At 42.3% G+C, this 25,263-nt stretch overlaps 1 protein-coding gene across 14 annotated transcripts in view; it reads left to right on the top strand.

The window, feature by feature from the left end:
• The window catches only part of DAB1 (DAB adaptor protein 1), a 413,672-nt gene extending 389,151 nt beyond the window's left edge, over window positions 1-24,521 (top strand). For 9 of the 14 annotated variants that reach the window (XM_071436827.1, XM_071436822.1, XM_071436832.1 and 6 more), the window contains 7 exons: window positions 5,238-5,294; window positions 8,044-8,106; window positions 9,237-9,345; window positions 11,037-11,585; window positions 12,399-12,526; window positions 13,429-13,527; window positions 21,426-24,521. In XM_071436827.1, the coding sequence (XP_071292928.1) occupies window positions 5,238-5,294; window positions 8,044-8,106; window positions 9,237-9,345; window positions 11,037-11,585; window positions 12,399-12,526; window positions 13,429-13,512 (990 nt within the window). In that variant the 3' untranslated portion in view covers window positions 13,513-13,527; window positions 21,426-24,521. Of the gene's footprint in view, window positions 1-5,237; window positions 5,295-8,043; window positions 8,107-9,236; window positions 9,346-11,036; window positions 11,586-12,398; window positions 12,527-13,428; window positions 17,205-17,250; window positions 20,915-21,425 lie in introns of those variants that run through there. The other 5 variants (XM_071436833.1, XM_071436831.1, XR_011680667.1 and 2 more) reach the window with 4 other exon arrangements.
• Window positions 24,522-25,263: the final 742 nt, after the last annotated feature.

Raw genomic sequence — 25,263 nt, 5'->3', positions numbered from 1 at the left:
GTGGTTCTGGTGTGTCTGGGAAAGCTCAGCTTTGATTCTGGCTGGGATTGCAGTGCCACTCCCACATCTGGCTTCTCCCAGATGTGGCTTGTTGGGGAAGATGGAACAGGAAAGCCTTATAAATATGATTGCCTGGCAAAAGATTTTGAGAATATGAAAACTATAAGTGAGATTGAAATGGAAGCAAGCTTTGAGATCCCTCAGTTACTGAACAACTGGAAAACAATGGTGTGGCTGGCTGAAGGTGATCCCCTTTTGATGAAACAATTCCCTCTGCTTGCAGACAGTCCCAAGGGTCAGAGCAGACCCTACAGCTTGGCAGAAGGGGTCCAAAGAGCAGTTTTTAGGGTTTAAAATGTAACACAGGATGGTAATGTAATGATTCTTATAGGCTGTATGTAAATGCTATAGGATTTGTATCTTGTACTAGATTGGTTAGAGAGAATTAGAATATTCAACACAGAAGATTTATTGTATTGTAATGGGAACCTCACTCTCTTACCCTTTTACTCTCTTACCCTTTTACTCTCTTACCCTTTTTACTCTCTTACCTTTTTTACTCCCTTACCCCTCTCACTCTCTTACCCTCTCATCCTCTCTCCCCCTCTCTTCTCTGGGCCCTGCTCCGAGCTGTGGCTGGCAGCTCCCAGCAGGGCCCTGCCCCCAGGCCCTTTGCAATAAACCCCAAGTTCCAAAAGGCCCCTGCCCCCAGGCCCTTTGCAATGAACCCCAGGTTCCATGACCTGGCCTCAGAGATCTCTCGTCTCCGCCCATCCCGACCATGCTACCCCCGATTCTCCTGCAGTGGCTTTGCAGAAACAGCTCGCAGGCTGGTGATGTTGACTTCAGCCTCCAGTCAGACTTCCAGGATCAGATTCTCAGAGATGAGAAAGGGAGTGCACAGTCCTGGTCTCTGGCCATCTGTGCTGGGAAAACTGTCCGGTTTTATTTACATTTGCTGAAAGAGACACCTGTGCTCAAATGTCCTGACTTAGTCACACCCAATTAAACCCCATGTGTGAGGTTTGATAGTGCAGTGTGGGACGTGCATTTTTAACAGGTACAGGTACTTGCTGCAAAACTGGGAAATGTATTAGTTTGTTGGGACAATTATCTTGTGGCCTGGATTGATGATTTGGTGGGCCTTTGTTTTTTTAGGCAGAATCATAGAATGAAAATCATAAAAGGATTTGGATTGGAGGTGACCTTAAAGAGCTGTTTCAGCAGGAACAACTTTCACTAGATCAGGTTGCTCCAAGCCCCATCCAACCAGTTTTTGGTTTTGTTTTTTTTTTTTTTTCTTGAGTTCTCTTTTCTGGGATATTTTCTGCTTAATTCCTTAATAAAAACTTCAATGGCAGAGGAAGCAGAAGCCAGGTCCTCCTCCCTAATCTTCCCAGTTTATAGCATCATCAACCTAAAGTGATGAAGTTGTTTCATGTGTTCACCAGCACCCTCTGTGCCTGGGAATTTCATTATCTTGGGAATGTGTAGCCTGGGAGCAGTGTGGGCCTGGCTCCAAGCTGGAGTCACTCTGGTGGTCTCTTGATTTATTAGACTCTGTCAGAGAAAAGTGGTAATTGAAGCATTTTAAATACTATTTCCTATAAGAGTAAATACCCCAAGTATACAGGGAATTCAGAATTAAGTTCCCTGCAAATGAAGAGAAAATAAACAGATGAGTAAGCATCTGTTTTGATCATATGAAGAGTTCCTTAATTTAAGGGAAGCTATCGAGCAACAGTGGAGCAATTCAATTCCCTCAACATGCCTCAGTAATCTGGGATGTCAATTATATCCCACAGTCCCAATTCTTCAGCTGTGCAGGATTGACTAACAGGACATTTAACCAGCACATCCAGGCCTTCCCAGTCACCAAACAAAGGAAACTGGACAGTTGGGAATGCAGTGAAGCTGAAGGCTGCCCTGTAATTGGGTACATCACACCCAGGACTTGGGTTTATGTCTTCAGGAGAATTCCCTGAAGGAAAATGGTCATGATCACTAATTCAGAATTACCCTGTCAAACTGAAAAGAGGAACTTTAAACAGGAGAGTTCCCACGTCCCATGGATTTTTACCCTGTGCAGTGTCAGATGCCCAAAATGCCTGGATTTGGGGTAAAAGTCCATCAGTGGTTTCATGGCAGCTCATGTTGCTGACATACCCTGCACTGGTTGGGAATTGCCTCCACCACTGGAAGTGTTCAAGGCCAGGCTGGATGGGGCTCTGAGCAGCCTGATCTGGTGGAAAAATGTCCCTGCTCATGGCAGGGGTGGAACTGGATGAGCTTTAAGGTCCCTTCCACCCCAAACCATTCTTGATTCCACAATGAAATGTTGACAGCAGCCTTAAATTAAAAGGGTTGTGCTCAGCTGTACCTCTGTAAATCTGGGATGGTGACAGCAGTCTGTAACTGGGAAAGTTCATGGCATTTGAGGATCTTTGGGATCTGCAGGAGGCTGAAGATTGCAAAAACATTGACAATTTTTTCTTGACACACATTCTTCTGTGTATTCTTTTTAATTGGGAAGTAATTGAGCAATTCTTTGTTGAGTTCCCATGCCACTTCATTAATTCAGCAGTAGTTTTACAGGAAAACAATGTCTGTGGGGTGTTTTTGGGATGTCTCAACCTACCAGACGTGGTTTGACTGATGATGGGTTTAGTCATGATGCTCACATGCTCCTTCAATGTGGTTCTAATTGTTTTTTTTAGAATGAATTGTGGTTAATTAGCAAGCTGCTTGCAGCTCGTGGAGCTTGTAGCAATATCAACAGTTGTGGTGTAAGGTGCAAACAACTGGGGCTTTGCTGAGCTGCAAAAACCATTTGAACCATCAGAAAAGTTATTTGTCATAGCCAAATCTGTACATGTTCAACTCAAATAAGATGGGAAATCTTTAGTTTGACCAACCGTTTGACTTGTCATTAGACTTCCATGTAAAATCCATGTCAGAAGCAGGGAATTGGAGATGCAGAGAGGCTGTGGTGGGTGACTCCTCTTTGGTCTGCTGGGCTGTGTGGTGTAGCACTCACCCTGAGTGCAAGAAACCAAATGTAAACCCCTCTGCTTCCTTAAAGGAGTTGAGTGGATAATACCCAGCTTAAAGGTTAATTACTAATTGCTGCTTATTTACTATATTTAGTATCTTTCTTACTCTTTTTTCTTGTTGAGCTGTGTAGCAGAGTACAAGTTAATTACCATGGGGTTTTTTCATGCTTTTAAGCACCATCTTTGCTCCATTCTCTGAGATTACAAAACCACATTTTGTGAGATGCTACTTTTATCATCTTGTTTGAAAAAGTACAGCAGTATTAGGCAGGTTTTCTCCTGCCATATGTCAGCGTGGATCCCTTGCTGCTGGTGAAAAACAGACTGAGTAGCAGAAGTTGGGTATTCTGTCTTGATATGTGTATGGGAGTAAAAGAAGAAGGTGCTTCACACTCATGTGAGCACCAAGAGCCCTCTTTTAGATTTCCCTTTTGAATTCTGAGCTTCTGCATTGCTTAGAAAAGATGTTTTTCAGAGGACTTGGTGATCAGAGGGAGTACTGGAGTGGATCAGTTTTATGTGGTTTATGAAAGCTGCAGCTCACTTGTCTCTTATCCTTATGGGTACTTTCCAGCTCAGGTATTCTGTGATTACCATTGCTTGTGCACTCTGGAGTTTTCTCCAGCTTCTGGATAATAAGTTATTTTTTAGTGAATAGTAAAAAGCATCATGAGGAATTCTGCAATAGGCTTGGAGTGGTTTCAAACTGCTCCTGGCTTGCAGTGGTGCTGCTGCTTTAAGGACCAGATTTACATATTCTGTGTTTGAAAGATTTACAGGATGGCTCACCTGCCTGTGTAGGGAGATGGAGCTTTCATGACAGGATTAATGTCACGGGGCTACAAGGATTAATTGTCCCTCCTCCACCCCAGCCTGCTCTTGAGGGGCTGGTGAGCTCCTGCTGGCTCAGCTGGAGGGGTTTCACATCCAACACCTTGCCTTCTGGGACAATTAAACCAAGCTTTTGCACCACTCTGTGCAGGAATCCTCACCTGGAGAAAGACCAGGAGCTGGAGCATCTCTCCAGGCTTTGGGTGCCGGAGGGTGGGGGGCAAACAAGGCAGCTGTCAGAGCACACAGTGATGAACTGCTGGCCAAAACTCTGAAAAGCATTCTGCTGTCATTTGAAGAGTGTTCTCAAAGTCTCTGGAGTTCTTTGAGCAAATGGACATGGCTTTTCTCACACCTTCCTCCCCTGGAGCTGGGGGAATACGGGGCCAGCTCCAGGAAGGTGCAGGACTGTATCTGTTCCTGATTGTGCACAGTGACATTATGGTACTTTGGTTTTGCCTTTTCCACTCTTTTTTTATTTTCTCTTTTCTTCAGCTCTGTGATGAGATGGGGAGAGGGGGAAAACATTCTAGGCTGTTTGTGAGATTTTTTTTAAGTGACATGGAATTACTGTCTGGTAACCTGTATGAAGCTTCTCAGTCATCTTAGACTTGATTTTCACAGCCTGCTGTTGTTTGTGTCTGCAGAAATGAAGTCTCCAACACTACACTAAATGTTACCTGAAATTTAGCCTTCTGAAGTGATAATATGTGCTAAGTGTATGAATGGATTCAGATATGTACAGATGTGAGGGCAGTATATCCCCACATATATTTACATACGAACTATAGATTTAAATATAATGTGAATTGACTCATGTAATTTTCAAAATTGCTATGAAGAGAAAATAATTATCTTAATTATGTTTACATTGATGTTATAGTTTCCCTAGTTAGAGAAATGTGTGGTTTTTTCTGAAGATACTTGATTTTAGAGCTTTTGTCATCCAAAACTCAATCATTCTTTTTTCCCCTGAGGATGTTAAATCCCTTCTTTCACCAAGCCAGGGAAAAGTTCCATTAATGTAAGCAGGATCAGAGCTCATTGGGTATGCTTACTGCTGAATTAATAAATATTTAGGAAAACAAATAGGTGTGTCACAAGTGATAAAATTGCTTTATACACCAAAAGATGAGATTTAGCAGAAATGAAGTGTATGTTTGCCCCACATCCCAGCAGCATTCATACTCACTGTTTTCACTGCCTGATTTCAGATCTGTGCTCACAGCAAGATGGAAAGGGTTTTCATTTCAATGCTGAAGTCAATAATTATGGAGGTTATCATTTTCATGCTCAGAAATTCATGTCATTTTCATAAATCATTCATCTCATTTCATAAATCATGCTTTACAGCTGGAGAATGGAAACTTATTGCTGGACATTGATGAAAATCTTGTTTCAGTCACTCAGGTAAGGTTGTGACACTAAAACATACTCTAAGGAAATATAGCTGAAATCATCTATAGGAGTAATGCAATTGGAAAATGTTCAGCTTGGGATTAACTTCACTGGAACGTAGCTAATATCAGATGTGAATAATCTTAATGAAGCATACGGGGTGAAATCAGTTCTGTAGTGACAGTGAAATCACAGAAATAAAAGATAAGTGCTTGGTGTCCAGGATCTCGTGTGCTGCCAGTAGATAAAGGCAGCTCTGTGTCAGAGAAGATGCATTCATTTATTCAGGCTGAGAACTGAAGAAGGAGAAAAAAGACTCCTGAACCATTTGGGACTTTAAAATACACCTCCAAGGGTTGCTGTTTAAAGCTCCTGCCAGTAAATGAAGGTGTTGTGTTCCCACTGAATTTGTGTTTACATTCTCTGATGTGGTTCTGTAGCTCCTGTTGTATATGAGGGTGATATTCTGTAAAAAAATAATTCCTCTGTAAATGTATTTCTTTTTCCCGGGGAATATCATGAGTGAGGGTTTATTATAACAAAGTGCTGTTGACTTTCCTATCACTCTCTCCAGCTGCCTGTTTAGAAATGTGTCTGCAGAGCTTTCACAGAATTATATCTGTGAAGAATATCCAAAGATCCATCACCTTGAAGCACTCTGAAAAATATTACTATTCCCATTATCCAGGAGTATGGAGGCACTGGGATCTGAGTTACCACCTTTCAGATGCATGTCATATAATCCAGAGTTCAAAACTATACTGACTATCAATTTCCAGTATTCCTGTGAAACCTATACTATTTTTCCACAAAAAAAAAAAAAAAGAAAAAAGTATAGCTTTGCCCTTCCCCATCCTCCCTGGCTTGCTCATCTGCTCCCTTTTGCTCATGGAAAGGACACAAATGTTCCTTGGGAGCAAACAGTGAGTAGTTCCTGAGGGGGGCAGGAGAAGGGCAGGTTTGGGGTGCTGCTAAACAAGCAGTTTGGAGAGTGAGAAGAAAGTGGCTCTTGGAGTATTTCAGTGTCACCTGACACCTCTTGAGTCAGGAGTGCATACAGGAGGCTTGAAGTGATTTCCAAATGAGTGCTGCTGTTGTCATTATTCCCACTTTCCTGGGCATTTTAACAACCCTTGCCTGATGTGTTTGTGCACACTGCAGAAGGGACTTAGGCTGGGTTTGTTGCTTGTTTGGGGTTTTTTTCCAAAAGCTATTCCTGGCAGTATTTTCCTACAGAGTATTAGAATTGGTGTACCCTGAAGAAAAGGTGGCTTTCCCTCTTTTTCCCTTCTGCATTTCCATGCAGATACTTAAAGGGTTATCTAAGCCCATAAGAAGAAAATGCATTGTCATAGCACCAAAGCAATGTGATCTTTTTAATATAAAACATGATGGGAGAATATGTGAGATAATTCCTGGGTACATCATGACATGAAGCTGAGAATCAGCAGAGCTGCTCAGACAAATTCCAGTTCTAACTGATTGTGGTGTTGCTTTTATGTGTGGGAATAGAGAGTGGATTGAAAAAAAAAGTATAAACTATTGATATGTGTAGTCTTATTCCTTAAGGGATGTTTTTTAATGGAAGGTTAAAGGCAGGAAAAATTCTTGGGGTGATCTTGGTCTCTTGGAAGGCTGTAAAGCCTGACCTGCCAGTCTGGTTACTGTCCAAAGCATTCAGGGGCTGCTTTTGCAGGACCAGACTCAACTGAATGTCAAACCTGTCTGTGTGACAGGAGGATCCAAGGTTTATGTGCCTAAGATGAGGAGGAGATTCAATGAGCTAAACTAAGATTTGCATTAAGTCTTGTTCATAATGAGAATTGTGCCTTCCCACATCTTGTGGGTGTGATACTGGGAACACCAGTGAGAAAGGTAGTGAGAAGAAAAAGTTCTGGGTTCTCATCAAAGCTTTCCAGTATAACCACCCTGATAAAGGTGATGGATGGGGTTTAGGTTTCCTGCAGAGCTCTGAGGGATCTGTGCTTTAACATCCCTGAACTCCAGCTGAACTCATGTGCAGGTGGGTGGGAGTAAAGTTGCTCTAGAACACGTGAAGGAGCTTTGATTATGCAGCCACTCCAGTTGCTTCTTATAATAAAGTGTGTTTTTTCTTCTGGTCCAGTTAGCCAGGCCTGCATGGGTGACCTGTTTTGAGTTCCCAGTGAAGGGCGTCCCAAGGAAATATTTCTAACAAGAATTAAATGTACAGCCACAAACTTGCGATAACCCAGTTGTGCATCCTCCTTCAAGTCCACTTATCCAGGTCACACCTGTCCCATGGGCAAGGGGAAATCAGGCAGCACTTTAAGAGCCCTTCCCTTCTGTGTCCTGCTGGCACTCCATGTGCTGCTGCCATGCTGTAAGACCTCCAAGTGAGGGTTTAGAAGAGGAGCCAGGGAAAAGGACTGGCCATAAATGGTGCTTGGAGCTCACTGATGTTAAAGGCAGAGCAGTAATGTATCCAGTCCTGTTCTGGATGGTTGTTTCATGTTTTATTCATTTTTTTTCACTTTGGAGAATTTCCTACAGAATTGTTTTACAGTGAGTGGTTGGCTGTTTGGGTCCATTAGCAATATTAAAATCCCACAGCTTGAGCTATGTGCTTCCTCCACGTGGGACTTCACAGTTGAAGCCTGCAGGACTTTGGGGAGGTTTATCTTGTTTGCTGTTATCAGATAACTTTACAAGTTGTAGCTACTTAACTCATAATTTCTTCTCCTCAAAAGATAAATGGATTTATTTTTTTTTTCTTTTACAGGCTGTTACCCAACTAGAGCTTTTTGGGGACATGTCCACTCCTCCCGATGTAACCTCTCCCCCAGTGAGTACCCAGGGAAACTGCACTGTGTTTTTCCTGCCTGCCATTTTCAGCACATTTATTGAGCACATTTACAATTTGTGTCCTCAGCCATTCCAGTGGGGAGGATTTCAAAGTAGTTTTTAGCTTTCAGGAAAATAAAAGTGAAGTAAATTGAACGTGCAGTCCCTGCTTCACAACAATGTGCAAAAATACCTTTGATTTTTATTTTTTTGCTCTGGTGTTAGGTGTCACATAGGGTGCAACCCGAGCTGCAGATCTGCTTCCCTGTGTTTGTCAGAGGGAAATGCTGCACTGCACTCTCACTGCCCTGCAGAAGATGCAGTTACAGCCTCATATTTCATGTCTCTGGATCCACCAAGCACAGATCCCAGAACTGCTCTTAAAGGAGGGAAGTAAAGACACAGAGAGAGAGAAAGGGCTGGATGTCTTTTAAGGGCAAAAATAATCACTCAACATGTTTTTCAGCATTATAAGATAACAAAAAATGTCATATAAGGCTTTAGAGCCTTGCATTAAGCTGTAGGGAAGTGTGAATATACTGAGAAAATTCAGGTGCTGTGAGGTCAGGAGCCTCAGATCTCCAGTATATTCTGGATCATGTCTGGGACTAAATGTTCAAAGCCCTTTCTGCTCATCCTCAGCTTACTCAATTGGATTTGGCTTCTTCTTTAATGTAGACCTATGATTCTGGTCCTGATGGTTAATTAGAAGCAATATTTATTCAGTTTTCCATAAATCCTGTAGATATTTCATTTACCTTAACTGTTAATAATAAATTAAAAGTTAATGCCTTGGTCACTTTCCCTTTTGTCACCTAACATCTAAAATCACAAGTCTGTATGTTCTGGAGAAAGAAATTATGTCAGTATTCTAGTTGTGATGTATTCCAGGCAAATTTCACCTTAATTATTTTTCCTCTGATATAAAGTTTCTTAATTTCTTTCTTTTTCTCCCATCCCCAGCAAATTCCAATACTTTTATTTCTATTCCTTCTTTCCTTCTACATCTTCCCATTCATTCTTCTTTCTCGTTCCCCTCTCCAAACCTGGATTTTTAGAGCTCCAGGTGATGTGACAGCAGAAGCTGCAGCTGATATCTCACCTTTGTGTTTTCTGCCTGTCTCCCTGCAGACTCCTGCTACTCCAGGTGATGCCTTTATCCCATCTTCATCCCAGTCACTCCCTGCTAGTACAGACATGTTTGGTTCTGTACCTTTCAGCACTGCTGCCGTACCCTCAGGTAAGGAATGCACTGGAATTGAAGTCTGGAATCAGATTTGGGGATCAATGCCCAGCTCTGGTTTGCATTTCAGTACTTGGGGCATTGATTTTAGCAGGGTGGAAGTGGGGAAGGCTTTTGAGGTCTGTGCTTCAGGGCAAGGCAAAGCAAGCAGGGAGTACATTAGTTTGAATTTGCCTACATTTTTTGAAGCAGAAGCCAAAAAAGTCACTGGGAGTTCAAGCATAGTTCAGTCATCTGGATAAGAGAACTTCTAGGTACAGGAGCAAGAGAGGAAACAGCATTTAGTTTAAATTTTGGGGGTTCTGTGGCAGCAGTGAATATCCTCTGTTGTCTCCAGTAAACAGAGGCTGAGAATTTAATTGCACTCCAAGGATATTCCACTTTGTCAAATTCTGGAATGTCCTCTGGACTTCGCTGGGTTCCTCAGAGTGCTCAGAATTCAAAAGCTGGGTGCATTCTGCACAGACACTCTGGTTGGATGGCTGATCTCTCCCAGGGCTCCCAGCCCCACTTAGGACAGGAAAGGAGGATGAGGGGGAGGAGGAGTGCCTTGAATCACTGAGCAGTGATTTTCTAATTGGTTGCTTCCTCTGATGGCACCACTGCACCTCAGGCAGGTTACAGGGGCAGGGAAGTGTTTGGGGATAATGTCAGATGGAACAGTATCCTTCTTCTTCTCTGCTGGGATGGGATCACAATGGGGGTGAGATCATCTGGAGAATCCATCCTGGATATCTGTTGGAACAGAAATGTATCTGAGCTACCGCTCCTTCTATCACTCAGGAGCTGGGTCTCTCAAAATTCAGTTCCTTATTTTTGCATTTTATTGACTTTTGGGCTTTTCCCTACACAATAGAGCAGCCACCCTTATGTTTGTGATTACAAAACAGCCTAGAAATAAAGCAAAGAGGAGAAGGTACAGGAGAACTGGGGAAACACTCAGGTTGGAAACAGAGTTTTAAAGCTGTAGCAGTATTAAAATTGAGAGAGAAGTTACAGTATGCAAAGTATTAGTGGTAAGTATTGAATTTAAATGTGAAACAGCATATCTGTAAAAAGCACAGTACTTGTATCAGTGGAACATAATTATGTTAGGTAGTTTAATTTGTAAAATGTTTTACAGGAGTTTTAGTTTCAGAGCACTTCGTTGTTGTTGTAAATAAAAAAGCCCCTGATCCTATAATTCCTACAAGTCAAACTCTTGGTAGCTTTAAAGGAGGCTTCAGGTCTGACAGGATGCAATTATAATTTTGGTTTTAATCATTAATTTCCTCCTCAGCTGGAGGGGTTATGTTAGCCTAATACCTGAAGCAGTTTGTTGTTAATAGGTATTTAGTGCAGCAGAAGCTCAAGATCTTTTTGATGTTCTCAAGTAATTGGGTAATAACCAAGTGTGAGGGTTTTAATCTGGAATCATCTGGGTTGGATTTTTTTATTATTATTAGTAGTAGCAGTGGCATTATGATGCAGTTTGAGATGATTGGCTTGCAGAGTCCACCAGCCTGTGGTTCTGAGTGTGAGCACTTGTGTAGTGATGTGAATTCAGTGTTCTCAGTTTTCTCTCCAAGCGTGCTGCAGCGCTGCAGTTTCTGATTTACTGCGTCGCTCTTCCCGCGCGCTCTCCACGGCACCACTGAAACCTTCCACCCCATTTGTTCCCCCCCTCCTGCTCTCTTTATTCCCCAAAGGTTATGTTGCCATGGGAGCTGTCCTGCCCTCCTTCTGGGGACAGCAACCTCTTGTTCAGCAGCAGTTGGCCATGGGTGCCCAGCCTCCAGTCGCTCAGGTGATGCAGGGAGGACAGCCCATCGCGTGGGGCCAGCCCGGCATCTTCCCTCCCACCCAGCAGCCGTGGCCATCCGTGGCTGGCCAGTTCCAGCCCACTGCCTTCATGCCAACACAAACTGTTTTGCCTTTACAAGCAGCCATGTTTCAAGGTACCATTGCTCCTATAGCCACCGTCCCACCCACGAGCGATTCCAACAGATCGAGCCCGCAGACAGACAGGCCCAGACAGAAAATGGGAAAAGAAATGTTTAAAGATTTCCAGATGGCTCAGCCTCCACCAGTGCCATCAAGAAAACCAGATCAGCCTTCCCTCAGTTGTACCTCAGAGGCCTTCTCAAGTTACTTTAACAAAGTTGGGATGGCACAGGAAGCAGATGATTGTGATGACTTTGACATCTCTCAGTTAAATTTGACTCCTGTGACTTCCACGACACCATCTACAAATTCACGTGAGTATTTATGTGCTTTCAGCCATCCCTTTCCTCAGACATGACTGCTCCTCAAAGCACTTCTGTCTCTTTTAAAATTCCAACCCAGATACTGAGAACCTTCATGCATGCTCTGGCTTAAGAAATGTGTTGCAGCCATAAAGTAAAATACCATAGAGGAATTTCAGAGGTCATAGAAATGAACAGCCCAGACAGCTACAGTCTGAAATTTAATTTCTAAAATTAAATGTTGTAATATTTGTTTTGTGATGGGAACATGCAGGCTGGTTGGCAGAAGCCCATGGCATTCAACCCTATAACTGGTTTCACTAATGTCCCATCCATGCTTCTCAGAAATTAAGGGATGGGTATTTATTTTAGTAGCTTGACATATTGGACACCTAGGGAAATTCATTGGAGAGCTGTAAAATAAGCTTATGGTGTTCATAGCATGGCAATGGGGATTTTCTCTTTTCAGCAGATTGCTGAAAATACGAATTCAGGAGATTCACCAGGGGTCAGTCAGAGGCCTGTTTCACTTACCTGCCACAGGACAGGTGACTCACACATTCCTAATGTAATGTAGTGGTGTCTCCCACCTTCATAAGGACATAGGCCAGATGCAGCCAAACTTAATTTGGAAGCTGCCAAATGAAATCAAACACATGGGATTAATAATGACAACCATGCCCAAATTTACCTCCTGCAGCTCCTTGTTAGAGAATGATCCTTGGGGGTGGGGAAAGTTGAGAGATGTAAAAGCGTGAGCAAATTTTGTGTCTTTTTGAAGAAATCAGCAGAATAATTGTTGCTGTTGCCTTAATCCTTGTTTAGCTCCCACCCCTGCACCCAGACAGAGTTCTCCATCCAAATCATCAGCATCTCATACGAGTGACCCTGCTGCAGATGACCTCTTTGAAGAGGGGTTTGAAAGCCCAAGCAAAAGTGAGGAGCCAGAGGCTGTGAGTAGCAAGAAGGTTTCTAAATCTTCGTCATCTCCTTTAACTAGAAAAGATAAAAGCTGATTAAATGTTGTTCTGTAGTGTCAGAAACAACTTTTCCAGTAGGGCTGGGTGGTGCTTGTGGGGGAGCTGCAGCCAGAATTCCCATCCTGCTTTGGGTTTGACAGCTGATAGCACAGCATTTCTGCTGATGTGCACTAACCCTGCATACAAGGAACCAAACTCAGAGTTCACATGTAGGGCTGTACATGTTAGATGTATCTAATCTCCTCTTTAGCACACCAGCAGTCACTTTTCTCGTGGTAAGGAAGTTTGGGGTAAAGCAACAAACATGCTGAGGCTGCAGAGAAAGATGTGAGAGTTTGTGTGTTAAAAGATGATGGTTGGTGTTGTCTTGCACATTCTTGCATCCCAGTTGCTTGCCTAACTACGTTCCTCAGTGTTCTGGCCCTCAGTATGTGATTTCTTTGCCTTTATGGACCAAAGCAAGAAATGTTTTCCAAGCAATGACTGTCAATCACCAGGTGTCTTAGGGAGGGAGGAGCCCGAGTGAGCCAAAGGCAAGAGGGGGTCGGTACAACAAAAAATGCAAAATAACCCAAGCTTGAACTCTCTCTGTTTCACATGGCTTTCAGGGCCTTTTGCAGTTCTGGGTGGCCTGATCCAGTACCTTCTGAAGTCTGTGGCAGCTCCTGCCTGGGCTCCAGCAGGAACTGGTGAGGTCCTTTGGTGCCTGCAGCAGCTGTAGGAAACCGCTATGGCTTTGGAGAGCGGCGAGGCCTCACTCTCTGGTTTTCATGAGATAGGATGTACTTGTTATGCCCACAGCATGAAAATAACCTCGTGTTGACTTTTCACTTTCTATTGTTGAGAAAAAAAGGTGTTATGTTCTTGTATTCTAGCCTGATGGGTCTCAGGCCTCCTCCAACAGTGATCCCTTTGGTGAGCCAACTGGTGATACTATAAGTCCACAGGTCGGTAGCTAGATAGCACAGGTTGGGGTAGGTATCTGTCCTTTTTTTCTCTACACCTTGAGGTGTTCACTTACTCTTCCACCAGTGCCTGCCATTGCTTTCATGGATGCATGGTTTATTTATTTTTTTTTTCCTTTTCATCTCTTCCGTTTTTCCTCTCCATCCTCCGCAGTGTATTCCTCGTGCTTGGTGGTTTGCATGGCTTTTGCCATTCACTGAGTGTTGCAGCTTATGCAAATATGTGTGTTTCAGCTGCCTGCATGCTTGAAAGAAATGTAGACTTATTTTACTTTGTGTTCAAATTCTGAGGGCAAATAGGGAAACTGAGCCATTATTAACAACATATTAGGCAGAGCATTTTTTTTATCAGAGCCACCCTTGCCTTCAGTCAGATGTAACATATTAAATGGAATAAGACATCTTACCCATAGACATAACAATCATTAAATAAAATTATGTAATGATACATGAATGTCTCTACCCTAAATCAATGGGATAATCAGTAGAAGAAGCACGTTTATTATCTGCATGTAAAAAATATTGAAATGGGTTTGTGTATTTTTATCTCCAACTGCAAATTAAAAACATCTGAAAATTATCATCATTCATATTACCATTGGCATACTGATGTTTTAAAAATTATTCATCAATGTAAGTCATTTAAACCCAGACAGACGGGAAAGAAGATCTGTTCATCCTTTGTGTTACAGAACACGTAGAAAATGTGGCTGCCTGTGAATGCTCTGTGATTTGTTTCAATACAGTGAATATATTTTGCCAAAAAACCAGTGAAGCTACGAAGTTTTATGAGTGCTGAGCGTTGTTATTCCATCCAAATACTCTCTAGTGTTGCTGTTTGAAGAATATGTTTCATTATCTTCTCCCCGTCTGCCACTCCTGTTTGGTATTGCCCAAATACGTGATCTGATACGGCTTCTGTGCTCCAGCACAGAGCTCCTGGAGCAAATCCAGAGCAGTGGGAGAACCCTTCCCATTTCTGTACAGAAATTCCACGGGGTTTGCCAGTGACTTACCCATCCTCAGTTTTTCAGCTCCAAATTAATAGTTTCATTAGGAGTCAGTTTACTTTGTGCATTAAATACGATTTCAAAAAACCTTACAGTAACTTAGCTTTGATCCATTTGGGAATAATGAGGTTCTCTCTTAACAACATGTGGTGCTGTGAGAGGGCATCTCCCCCTTCTGTAGCTTCACCCATGCTCAGCTCCTGGGGCTGCAGCAAAAGTAGCATTAAGCTTTGTGTCTCCTTGAGTCCAGGAGTGGCAGTGTGAGGAGAAAGTCAAGCTGGGATGAGCTGCTCCAGCAAGAACATTCATTTTTTACTCCAGTGAGAGCTGCTGCTGCAGATGGATGGTGCCACTTGATAATTTGGCTGTGCCTTTGCCTGCCCTTGGCCAGCACTGACATCCCCAGCTATCCCAGCTTCAGGCCACTCCAAGAGTTCTTCCCTACATCATGAAAGAGGATTTGCCCTTTATCTGAGTCCCACACTCTGGAAACCCACATACATCTGTTTATTATGGTTTATCTCAGTCAGGGTGGTTCTGCAATTCAGAGCTACCAGGACACTGTATTACCAGTGGTTGCATATGGTTTTGCTGCATTTTTAGTTAATCCCTGTAGAGCCTCACATCAAATATGTATAATTCCCTGAAATATATGCTGGGAAACGTTAACTAATGTTCCTGATTATTGTATTACATTAATTCCTGAGAGCTGTAGGCAGGAACAGGAAGCTGAACAAAACAAGAAAGCCTCTCTCCAGTGAAGTTCCACTAATATCATTGTGCCTGTGTGCAGAGGCATTCAGCAGCATTGTGTAGGAAATCCACTTCCCAAGGCCAGCCCAGCTAATTCTGAAGCCTGGTGTCGTCAGAGCGACAGGAAGTCTAATCCCCATGGAAAATTATCAATTCAGGACTTACTGGGGAGTTGTGTATTGAGTCTGCATTTGGAAAGAAACTTAATGGGGAGAAACATGTCGTGCAGAAGAATCAGAGTCTGCATAAAAGCCACTTTTGTGGCTTAGATGGGAGATTACTTCGCTCTTTAGAACGTGGTTCTTACCCAAGAACTGCACAGTAACAACTCAGCTGAATGGACCTCTCAGGAGAGCATTGTGTGCAGAAATGTCAAATCTGTCTGTTCCCAGATCTCTGAAATCAGCTCTGCCCATACCATGTCTTTATTTATCTTGATGTATTCAGAATATCCACCTGCCTGGTTTTTTGTACCCCGATCTTTCAAGGTACCACAGCAATTTGGTTTCTTGATTCCTTCTGATACTTTAAATTATTATCTAGTTACTATCTTCTTTTCTCTTATATTTCCTCTCTTCCTTTTGCAATCTTCCACTTCAGCTCTCAAAATCCTCATCCTCCCAGAAGCAGCTGTTTCTGGAAGTAGCCCTTCCAGAAATAGCTATGAGCTCTTAGTAGGTAAATGTGGCATTTTATGGATATATTAAATCTTTGTCCCTTTATGGTTAAAGATAAGAAGCAGAAAGGCCCAACTTCCACAGGTGAAATGAGATTAATCCTTTGCAGAGCTGCTTATTGTATTTGGTTGTTTCCCCGTTGTTCATGCATGCTGTTGAGGACAGATAGTGATTTTGCAGAAGAGGTGAAGAGAATACAGAATGACTGCCACCTTCAGATTATTTATATTTAATCCCCACTGCTGTCTCTAGATTATGTGGGGAGTATTTGTGGTGAAAGGAGAGAGAGGGAAAGAACTGTTTCTTAGCTGTGATCCTACCAAATGTCTTAAACATTTCTTATTGTTGACATTTTACATTAAAGCAGAGAGTTTGAGCAGAGCAACAAACGCAGCTCTATTGAGCTGCTGCCCAGCTCAAAACTTGCACTGGCAATCATTCATGAGAGATTCTCAGAAAACCTTCAAAACATTTGTGGCTAGAGCATATCTCCCTGAAAAAAAATTCTTCAGTTGTTCTGAGAAATGTGTGCAGACAATTAGGAGCCCTCAAAACGTGTCACACCCTTCACAATGCCATCAGCACTGTCAGGAGAGCAACAGTTCATTAGAATATTTGTCTATCAGCTTTTGGTGGTGCTTTGGTGGCCCACTGCCATCATCCATCTTGGAGCAAGTGCTGTGCTCGGTGATAAATGTTCCTAAAAATTTTACTCAGCTCTGGGATGGGCTCAAACTAAAAACTATAACTCATATTTGGGCTGGTTTAGGAAGTGGAGAGAAAAAGCAATTTATGGACAAAGCCTTGGGTTACCTGGGAGCTTAGTGAGCCTCAGGAGGGAATATCAAGCTGATTCTGCATCCTCCTCTTGCTTCTGCCCCTTTTCTGTTGCACCAGGATTCCAAATAGGCTCAAAATACTAAAGGCTGCATTTGCAGGACCTGTTCCAGTTTTTCACCTGGCTCAATCAGAACTGGGTAAAGCCCAAAGAGAATTTCCTAATTACAGGTGACCTGTTCTTGCTGTAGGCTCTAAAGCTGTTGTTCTCTAGCCAAAGACACAGTCTGAGCAGGGCTGGGAGCCTGACAGAAGTAGTGTTGTGTCTTTGGAAGGGCATCACAGGTTGGGAAGTCCTGCTTCGCTCCAGAGAAATCCTAAAATTAACATTTCAAGTCTCCTGCTCAGTTGGTTCTTCTTATTTCCCAGAAATATGGAGAGGCACGAGCAGAGAAATTCAGGCTGCTCAGTTGTTTCTTCCTATTTCCCAGAAATATGGAGAGGCATGAGCAGAGAAATTCAGGGGCATCCTGCAGGCTTGCCCTCCTCTCTGCTGCTGCTGCAGTCTCCTTCAGGCTGTCCATTTCCATGTGCCAGCTCATACAAGGGCTTCTCACCTCTTCAGTGCTACCAGCCCACCTGAGGTCACCTTCTGCCCTTCCATTTCTGCAACTTCTTCCTCTAAACAAGAGACAGTGTTCTTTGTAGCTGTGTTCTTGCTGATTTGCAACCCAACAATTCAATTTAGGGACAAGCTCTCCTCGCTTCCTCTCTGATGAGGTCATTTAAAAGTTCCCTGTCTTCTGCACGACAACTGATTTTAAAAATCTACTTGTGAAAATTTAGCATCTTTGAGACTTCCGAACAATTTGCTTCAAATTGGCCATTAGGTTCGATTGTTATAAAGGAGAATTGACAGATCTGTAGATGGAAGGATGTCTGGATGACAGATCTGTAGATGGAAATAATTGTGTGGCCACTGTTTTGGGAGAGGGGCCCAGAAATAATCAGTTTTTCTTGGCTGCAATTCATTTTTATATCAGGACTAAGATATGGAGCAGGTTCATCTTTCTGAGTAGTTGTCACTGCATTTTCATTTCATGGATGTACAGCATCCATCTTGCTACTAAAATGACAGAAATTTTTAGAATGCTAATAATTAAACTGGATATTTGAAAGTAGGAGATATTCATTGGTAGGTTTATGTTAAGAACAGAGGCACTCTCTAGGCATAATCTTGAACTAGAGGTTTGCTGTATTTAGGCTGCTAATGGAGGCTGTAAGAAAAATAACCAAATATCAGTAAGTAATAATAAGCAATAAATAAAAACTGGCTGTTAATGGGGCATTAGGAATGACCTGTCTTATCACCAAAGATATTTAATTTCAACCCCGCTTGCCAACTTTACTCTGTCCTATTTTGCCTATGGGTCAGCATGCAAAAAACCAGAGAAGATGCTTCACATTCCCACCCCCTTCACTTGCAACCCCAGCACAAGATGCTCATTTTGTGTGGCTCTCCAGCACACTTATTTCATGAAACTCTTTATCATTTGAGCCTGCCCTTTCTGATCAGTCAGCCAGGAGGGAAAGTGGCTGTAAAGGGCATGGAAATCTGTTCAGGCCTCACCTCCTCAACTGAGAACATCTTGCCTGCAGCTCTGCACAGAGCAGGTGCCTCGCAGTGATCCAAGGGCTGCCGGGGTAAAAATTAAAAATAGTTTCTTCCTAAGCCACAGTTAGGTTTTGTGAGTGAGTTCACCCCTTCAGGCCCGAGTGGGTGCTGAGTCTTTCAGGAGATGCTCTCCAGTGATTAGTTCTGCTGGGGAGCAGGTGTTAATGCCTTCAAATGGGATGCAAATTTACTTCTAGCATTTCCATAATGTTATTCTAAAGCATTAGCACCCTTGTTGCCTCACACAGTAGTGGACTGCATCAGAAATGGTGTTTGCTGCTGTCTTGTCCCCCTTAAAATGGGAAGAATAAAGTGATTTGCAGCATGAGGTATTTCTGGAATACAGCAAAAAAAAAAGTGCTTCCAGTTCTTCTCTTGGTTTCTCCCTGTGGGTTGATGAAAGCACATCAGAAGTGATTCTGGTCCAGTTCAGCAAGGAGAGCTCTGTAAGATTCGAGGGGTTTATGTGAATTAGAAGCTTTGTCTGCTGTTTTATTTGTTCCTCTCTTTTTGTTCTGACAAAGACCAATCCTTTCCTTCCCTCCGCGTCTGTTCCTAATGCAGTGGTAGAAGGCAGAAAATGCTGGTGAGATGCTGTGAGAAGAGTTAATGCTCACCTGCCTTTTCATAACATGCCCTGTGACTTTTGTGTGGATTATGTAAAAAAGGGGAGTTATTTCTGCTTTCAAGACCTTCCAAAATAGTGTCTGTCACTGTGAGAGGAGCTGTCCATGAAGCCAACAGCACTCGAGTCTCCTTTTGCCTTTTCCCTGTCCCTTTCTGCTCTCTTTTGCCCTCTTGAGTATCAATATTTTACAGACACCATTTGCATTGTTGGGCTAAAAGCATGCTTGAATTGGCTCAAAATAATACTAGAAAACAAATCTCAGGCATCGACCAAAACCCTTTGACTGGGAAGACTGCACACAATTACTGCAATTAATTTCTCATTTAGGCATCTGAAGGGAGAAATCAACTGAAAGGAAGCAACAAGAGCACACTTTTCATGCAAAATGCTCTGGTCTGCTGGAAGAGAAATTATTCAAATCAGTGAGAAATGCAGGCCTGTGCCACATCAGGTGTTTGCACAGATAAATGTTGGGTACGAATCAAAGAAGTTTCTCACTGTAAAGGCTGTCTCAGGCTTGTTGGAGGTGCTGCTGCTGATGAGGAGCTCCTCCTCCTCCTCCTCTTCCAAGGGTGTGGAGTCCAGTGGCACCTTAGGACACCTGTTACTTCAGCACTTCTGCATATCTGAAGGATATTTGAGGACAGCTCTAACTAGCAGACTTGACATTTTGAAAACCTCTTTTTTTCCCTGAAGGCATTTGAAAAACTGACATCTTTTGTTCCAAAGGGATGTTCTCCCTCCCTCTCCTTTTCTTCTCCTCCTTCCTTTTCACTTCCCTTTGCAATGACCTTAGGTTCAGCAACTGCCTGAAGAATGGCCCGGTGTGTGTCAGGTTCACACATTAATTAGTACAGATTTTGTCTGAACTAGCTGTGATAGATCATTCTGCCAGCTTCAAGCCTGCACGTGAAAATTGGCATAGGTAGACTTAACTCACAGTGTGTGAAAAGCAGTTATTTACTCTCAGTCATCTCCTTTGATTTCCTTCAGTTTTTCAAGGTCACAAAATGTATTTGCTTCTTGCTGGGAATAACTTCAGCAGCATTTATTTAATCATTCCAGAGGGTTTCTCTCACTCACAGTGCTGGGAGCACACTCAGAGCTCCATGTGGGCAGGGGGTGGGGGGACAGTGTCTGCAAGCTCCAGAAATGCAGCATTTTGGGGGGGAATAAAAGACAACTTTCTTTGGCATGGAGGAAACAGGTTGTATATTGGATTTGTTGTGTGTTCCTGCACTCTAAGGCAGGACAGGGCACTGGGATGGGCAGAGCCTGGAGCACTGGCCAGGCACCCAGAGCACCTGTGGATCCACCTTGGGGCTGTTCTCCTCATCCCCAGCATCACTTTGACAAACAGTGATTAAAATCCTGTGCCATCCCCTGGCAGGCCTGTCTGTGCTGCTCAGTGCCCAGTGATTTGCCAGCCTTCTGGGCTTTCTTTGCTCAAAAGTCAGCTCCTGCCAATGCTGCTGTAACACGGGTTGATTCTACCTTGGTTAAATTCAACGTTGTGGCGTGGTATTTGAATATTTATCAAGCTGTGGAGAGTTAATGCAGTGTGGCATTAATTAGCCTTTCTGCCTGTCTTGTTCCTTTTTTAGATGTCATTCTTAGTTTAATAAATTAGTTTCTGGAAATGAAGTCGAGTGGATTCCAGGGTCCACGAATGGCTTCCTACCCACCTTGGCCAAGATGAACACAGTGTTAAGAAAGCACAGGGTGTGTCATCTGTGAAGCAACAGCTGAAGAACATGGCAGCTTTTCCCCCTTCCCACATCCAGGAAATTCCCAAGAAAGTGTCTGTTAACCAGTTGACATGCTTTCCTCCCAGTGTTAACAATTGTACTAATGGTTCCACAGACTCCTAATCAAACTGCACAGGGCTCCTCGTTCTTCATGGGCCACTCATGTTGTTGTTTTAAATCCCATCACAGCTTCATTAGCTCAGCTTTCCGTGGCAGTTTCTGTTTGCAAGTGGTTTTTCTCCAGAGTTGTGCAAAACCCACAGTTATGTTCTGCTGTTGTGCTGCTGGGGGGAAACTCAGCCTTGTACGCCGGCTGCAATTCCAGGCTCTGAACTCCCAAACATCCAGCCCTATAAATTATCATTTAATTCCCTCATATGTCCATGCCCAGCAGTGAGGGTCAGTGCATGGCCAGTGCTGGAGGAGGAAATGGATAGAAAACACTCATTTTCTGAAATAATTCCCATTTTCTTCACCACTCAACCAGGGCGCCATGATCGCTCAAGGCAGCACAGAAAGCAAACACTTCCTGTGGGTTTTGGCTCACAAGGTATCGCTGCTCTCGAGCAGATGTTGTAAAAATGTTCTGAAAATGCTGTCTGGAGACATCTCTGCTCATTTTATTTTTGTTATCCCCAGGAAGCAGAACCTCTCTACGCGCAGATTAACAGACCTAAGAAATAGCATTGTTACAGGCTTGTGGTGCTCCAAGACTCAAACGAAACCCAACAACCTGGCGGGCCTTTGGCTTTCATGCTTTTTTCCGATTGATTTTGTCTGACAAAGGAGAGAGTTTGCCCTCCTGGACTGGCTCTACGAGTGTTCCTGATGTGTTCTTTTTGGCAACCAATGGCAGATTCCTATGGCAGCACAAAACAAAAACTCTCCCTGCTTCTCATACCACGAGTGCAGCCCCGTCCCCACAAGTGGTGGGTATCCAGACTAGGAAATCCTACTCCTTGGTCTTCTTTTAAACATTTGTCACCTTCTGTGTGCCACCTATAAATAATGAGCATCTGAAATCTATTGGGTGTTAGACATTCCTTTTTTTTTCTCTTCAGCCAAAAGCAGAGTCTGTGTGTAGCAGTGGCATTATCATGCAACAGCCTTTGGGGCACGAGTTGGCACTTTTTATGTCACGGTGACATGTTTTTCATCTTCATTTACATCAGGCTGATCCTGACCCTTTTTTTTTTTTCCCCTATGTAGACATATTTAAACAAGAATAACAACAAAATACTGGTGGTTTCATATTTTTTTTCTTTTTTTTTTTCCTTTTTTTAAATGTATTTCTTACTCTGTAGTTTTGTATGAGTATGATCTAACAGTGAAACGCCTCCCGCGGAAATGGTTCCCAACTTGAAACCACAGAACAGAACTCGGTTGTTTATCCATCCTTCACTGAAAATGTTGCCAAATGGACCTTTAAGTTCTAGCACATCATGAGGAAGAAATGCTGCTTTCTGTTGGAATACTCATGTTGTGGGTAGAGAAAGGACATCGAGTCCCACTGAGGAAAGACAAAAGAGTCAGTATTTCCTAGGAAACTCTAAACAAAGTGCAGAAAAGGAATATTTTTATTTCTTCAATATCTTGCTGCTGTAATGCTATGCAGACAAGTGTTTTCTTCTCTGTGTGCCATTTTTGATGAAAAAAAGAAATCATTTGCCAAATAATACTGGTATGCTTCTGGTTTAGGAGTTTGGTTGAAGCGGACTTGACAAATGGGACAAGGACGGCATGGATTTTGGAATAACAAACTGACTCTGTGATCAAAATTGTTCATCTTTATCACTTTTTGTACATCAGAAAAAAAAATCAAATGGGATTTTTATTTTATAACTTGAAAAAAAAATCTTACTGTTAAACTCTTTAAATGTTTAAGGGGAAATGGCTTTAAGGAGTTCGAATGAAAATTGCCATTTTTTTTTGTAAATATAAATGTTATGAAAATTCTTTTACTAATGCCATTACACAGTAGAGAAAGGTAGCAAGTTGCAGTGCTTGGGAGGTGTGGCAAACCCAGTTTGTGGTTCTCACATCACATATGTTTTTTCACATGCTTAACAATAATGGGCTGAAGCTCAAGTGCATTTGCCAAAAGCAGTCAGCTTGTCAGCAACTAGTGAAATTAATGGGAACACATGATTTTATGGTCTAGCATTATCACACGGACATAATTCCACTTGCAAGAGATCACTTTCCATTGACATTCCTTTGAACCTCTGCACAGAAGTCATCCAACTGTTTACACGCAGAACAAAAAGAATTTAAAACTTCCTTTTTTTACATTTATGAAGCAAAAAGTGCAGTGTTTGGGTTCATATGTTTAGCACATGATTTTCATAAAGAATCTATATATTTTTGCCCTACAGAGAATTGTTATACAGGTCAAATGTGTTTTCCTGATGTTCCTATGCAGTTACAGTATATTGAATTTAGTGGTTTAACACTAAAAAGGAAAAAAGAAGGAAAAAAAAAAAAGAAAAAAAGGAAAAAAGGTAAAAGAAATCAAAGGATTAATCAGTTTTTAGGGTTATTGTGCAGATTTTGTTTTTAAATTGACACATTAGGATTTACATTTTTGTCATGATTGAAATAGGCCTGGAGTTATAAATGTTTTACTTTCTTTCATCTCTATTATAAGCTAAAAATGGTTTAGAAGGCAGAATAACTGGGGTGGTGATTGTTGGTAGGTGCAACCAAATCTCACAACACAGTCCCATTTTTTTTATTTTGAATTAGAGAAAATAGAGAAATGTGTGTTGCAGAATGTATGTGAATGAGAAATTAGCTGTGAATAGACCTAATGAACCTGCAGAGAGGAGAATTTTATCCCCATCCACGGTCATTTGATGCTTGTTCCTTAGTCATGTGCAAACAGCTTCATAGCAAAGCTTGTTTTCCCATTGGAAGATCAAGTTTTCTACCTGGAGGAGATAATTTAAAACTTGGTGGATCGAGTGTTTCAGGATTAAAAGCGGAGGTAAAAGTGTTTCTGGAGGACGCTTCTGTCAGAATATTTTCCTGATTTGCACAGTGGTGCTACTTTCTTCCTCAGCGGCTTTTTTTGGGGTTTTGTCCTGCACATGGAACCACAAACGCAGTTTTGGTTCATCCCAGACATTGGAGGTTTAGTGTCATCAGTGCATTTCCAGTTGTGGGGCGAAAGGCAGAGGAAAGAAGAGATTGCTGTCTCAGAGGATCTCATTTGTAGGAAGCAGATCACTCACAGATAGGTGCCAAGGGAATGAGGCTGGAATTCTGGTGTCTCTGGGCCATCACCACGGACCTTTGTCTTACTTTTGCTCATGAATAAAAACAGATTCTGGATTGTCTCATCCTGTGATCGTCCTTGTCGTGGCTGGGATGCTGAGCTGAGAGGGCTGCAGGGCCTCTGCACTGTACCAGTATTGTAGATAACTCCAATATCCAGCTTGTGCAATTGTTTAACCCCTCATCCTTCACTAGCACTAAATTCGTCACTTTAAATTTACAAACCAGGGAACCCCACCAGCCATCCTGTTACCATCCCCCCCGTAGGTTCTTGATCTTTACCTGTCATGAAAAGATATTTTGATAGATCGTAGTCATCCAAGTGTCTGATGAAACCTTTCATCTCAATAACGTACTGGGCACCTTCTTTGCAAAAATGTTTACTCCGTGGTTTTCATTCCGTTTTATTTCTGCATTCTGACACTTATTTTTTTAATAAAGATGAGAAAGATAAAATGACTGTTGCAGTACATTTCTAAACCTACTTTAACTTTACCTCAGATAACGACCATTTGTTAACATCTACAGACACATTATTTTTAACTTTATGTGTAATGCATTCAGCAACGACAACAGAAACCAACAAATTTTTAGAGATTTTCCATTAATTTCTGTAACACACCATGTAATACTGTTATGAATAAAAACATTAAAAAAAGGTGTCTTTTCAGGAAGTTTGTTTCATAACTTGTGCTCCTCTGGGATAATTCTGCCGGACTTAAAATGCAATGTTTGTGTCTGGCACGGCCTTTATTTTTGACAATGGAAATACCTGGGAAAGGAGAAAATTCTCAATTTGGGGAATAACTAATCTTTAACACCAAGTGTTGCTTATCTTGCAAATGTGTAACTTGTTGATTTTAATTGCTGCCTCCACTTTTTTTGGCTTCTTTTTGGGTATTTTAGGATGAGCATCCCAAACCAGCAGGTATTTGTATCACCTCCTGCAAAATCCCACATTCCTGAGACAGCCCATCCTGTGTGATGCTCCAAAAGCTGGTTTATCTTTGTGGCATGAAAAGCTGAAATTAATTTTGCTCACTTTTTTCATTCAAGTGGAATTTGAAATTAAAAGATGTGCATTTAAACATGACAGTTTTGAAAGCAGAACCCCCCCTCAAATTTCCCAGTAATGTGCACAGAACTGATAATAAAGCTCAGCTGAGAAGGAATTTTCCCATTCTCTGCCAAGAGAGTAATG

Source organism: Agelaius tricolor, unplaced genomic scaffold, assembly GCF_023055355.1.
Source record: "Agelaius tricolor isolate 1412-34295 unplaced genomic scaffold, bAgeTri1.0.p SCAF_11, whole genome shotgun sequence".
In the NCBI taxonomy this organism is placed as follows: Eukaryota; Metazoa; Chordata; class Aves; order Passeriformes; family Icteridae; genus Agelaius; species Agelaius tricolor.
This window is presented reverse-complemented; position numbering and strand designations above follow the sequence as displayed.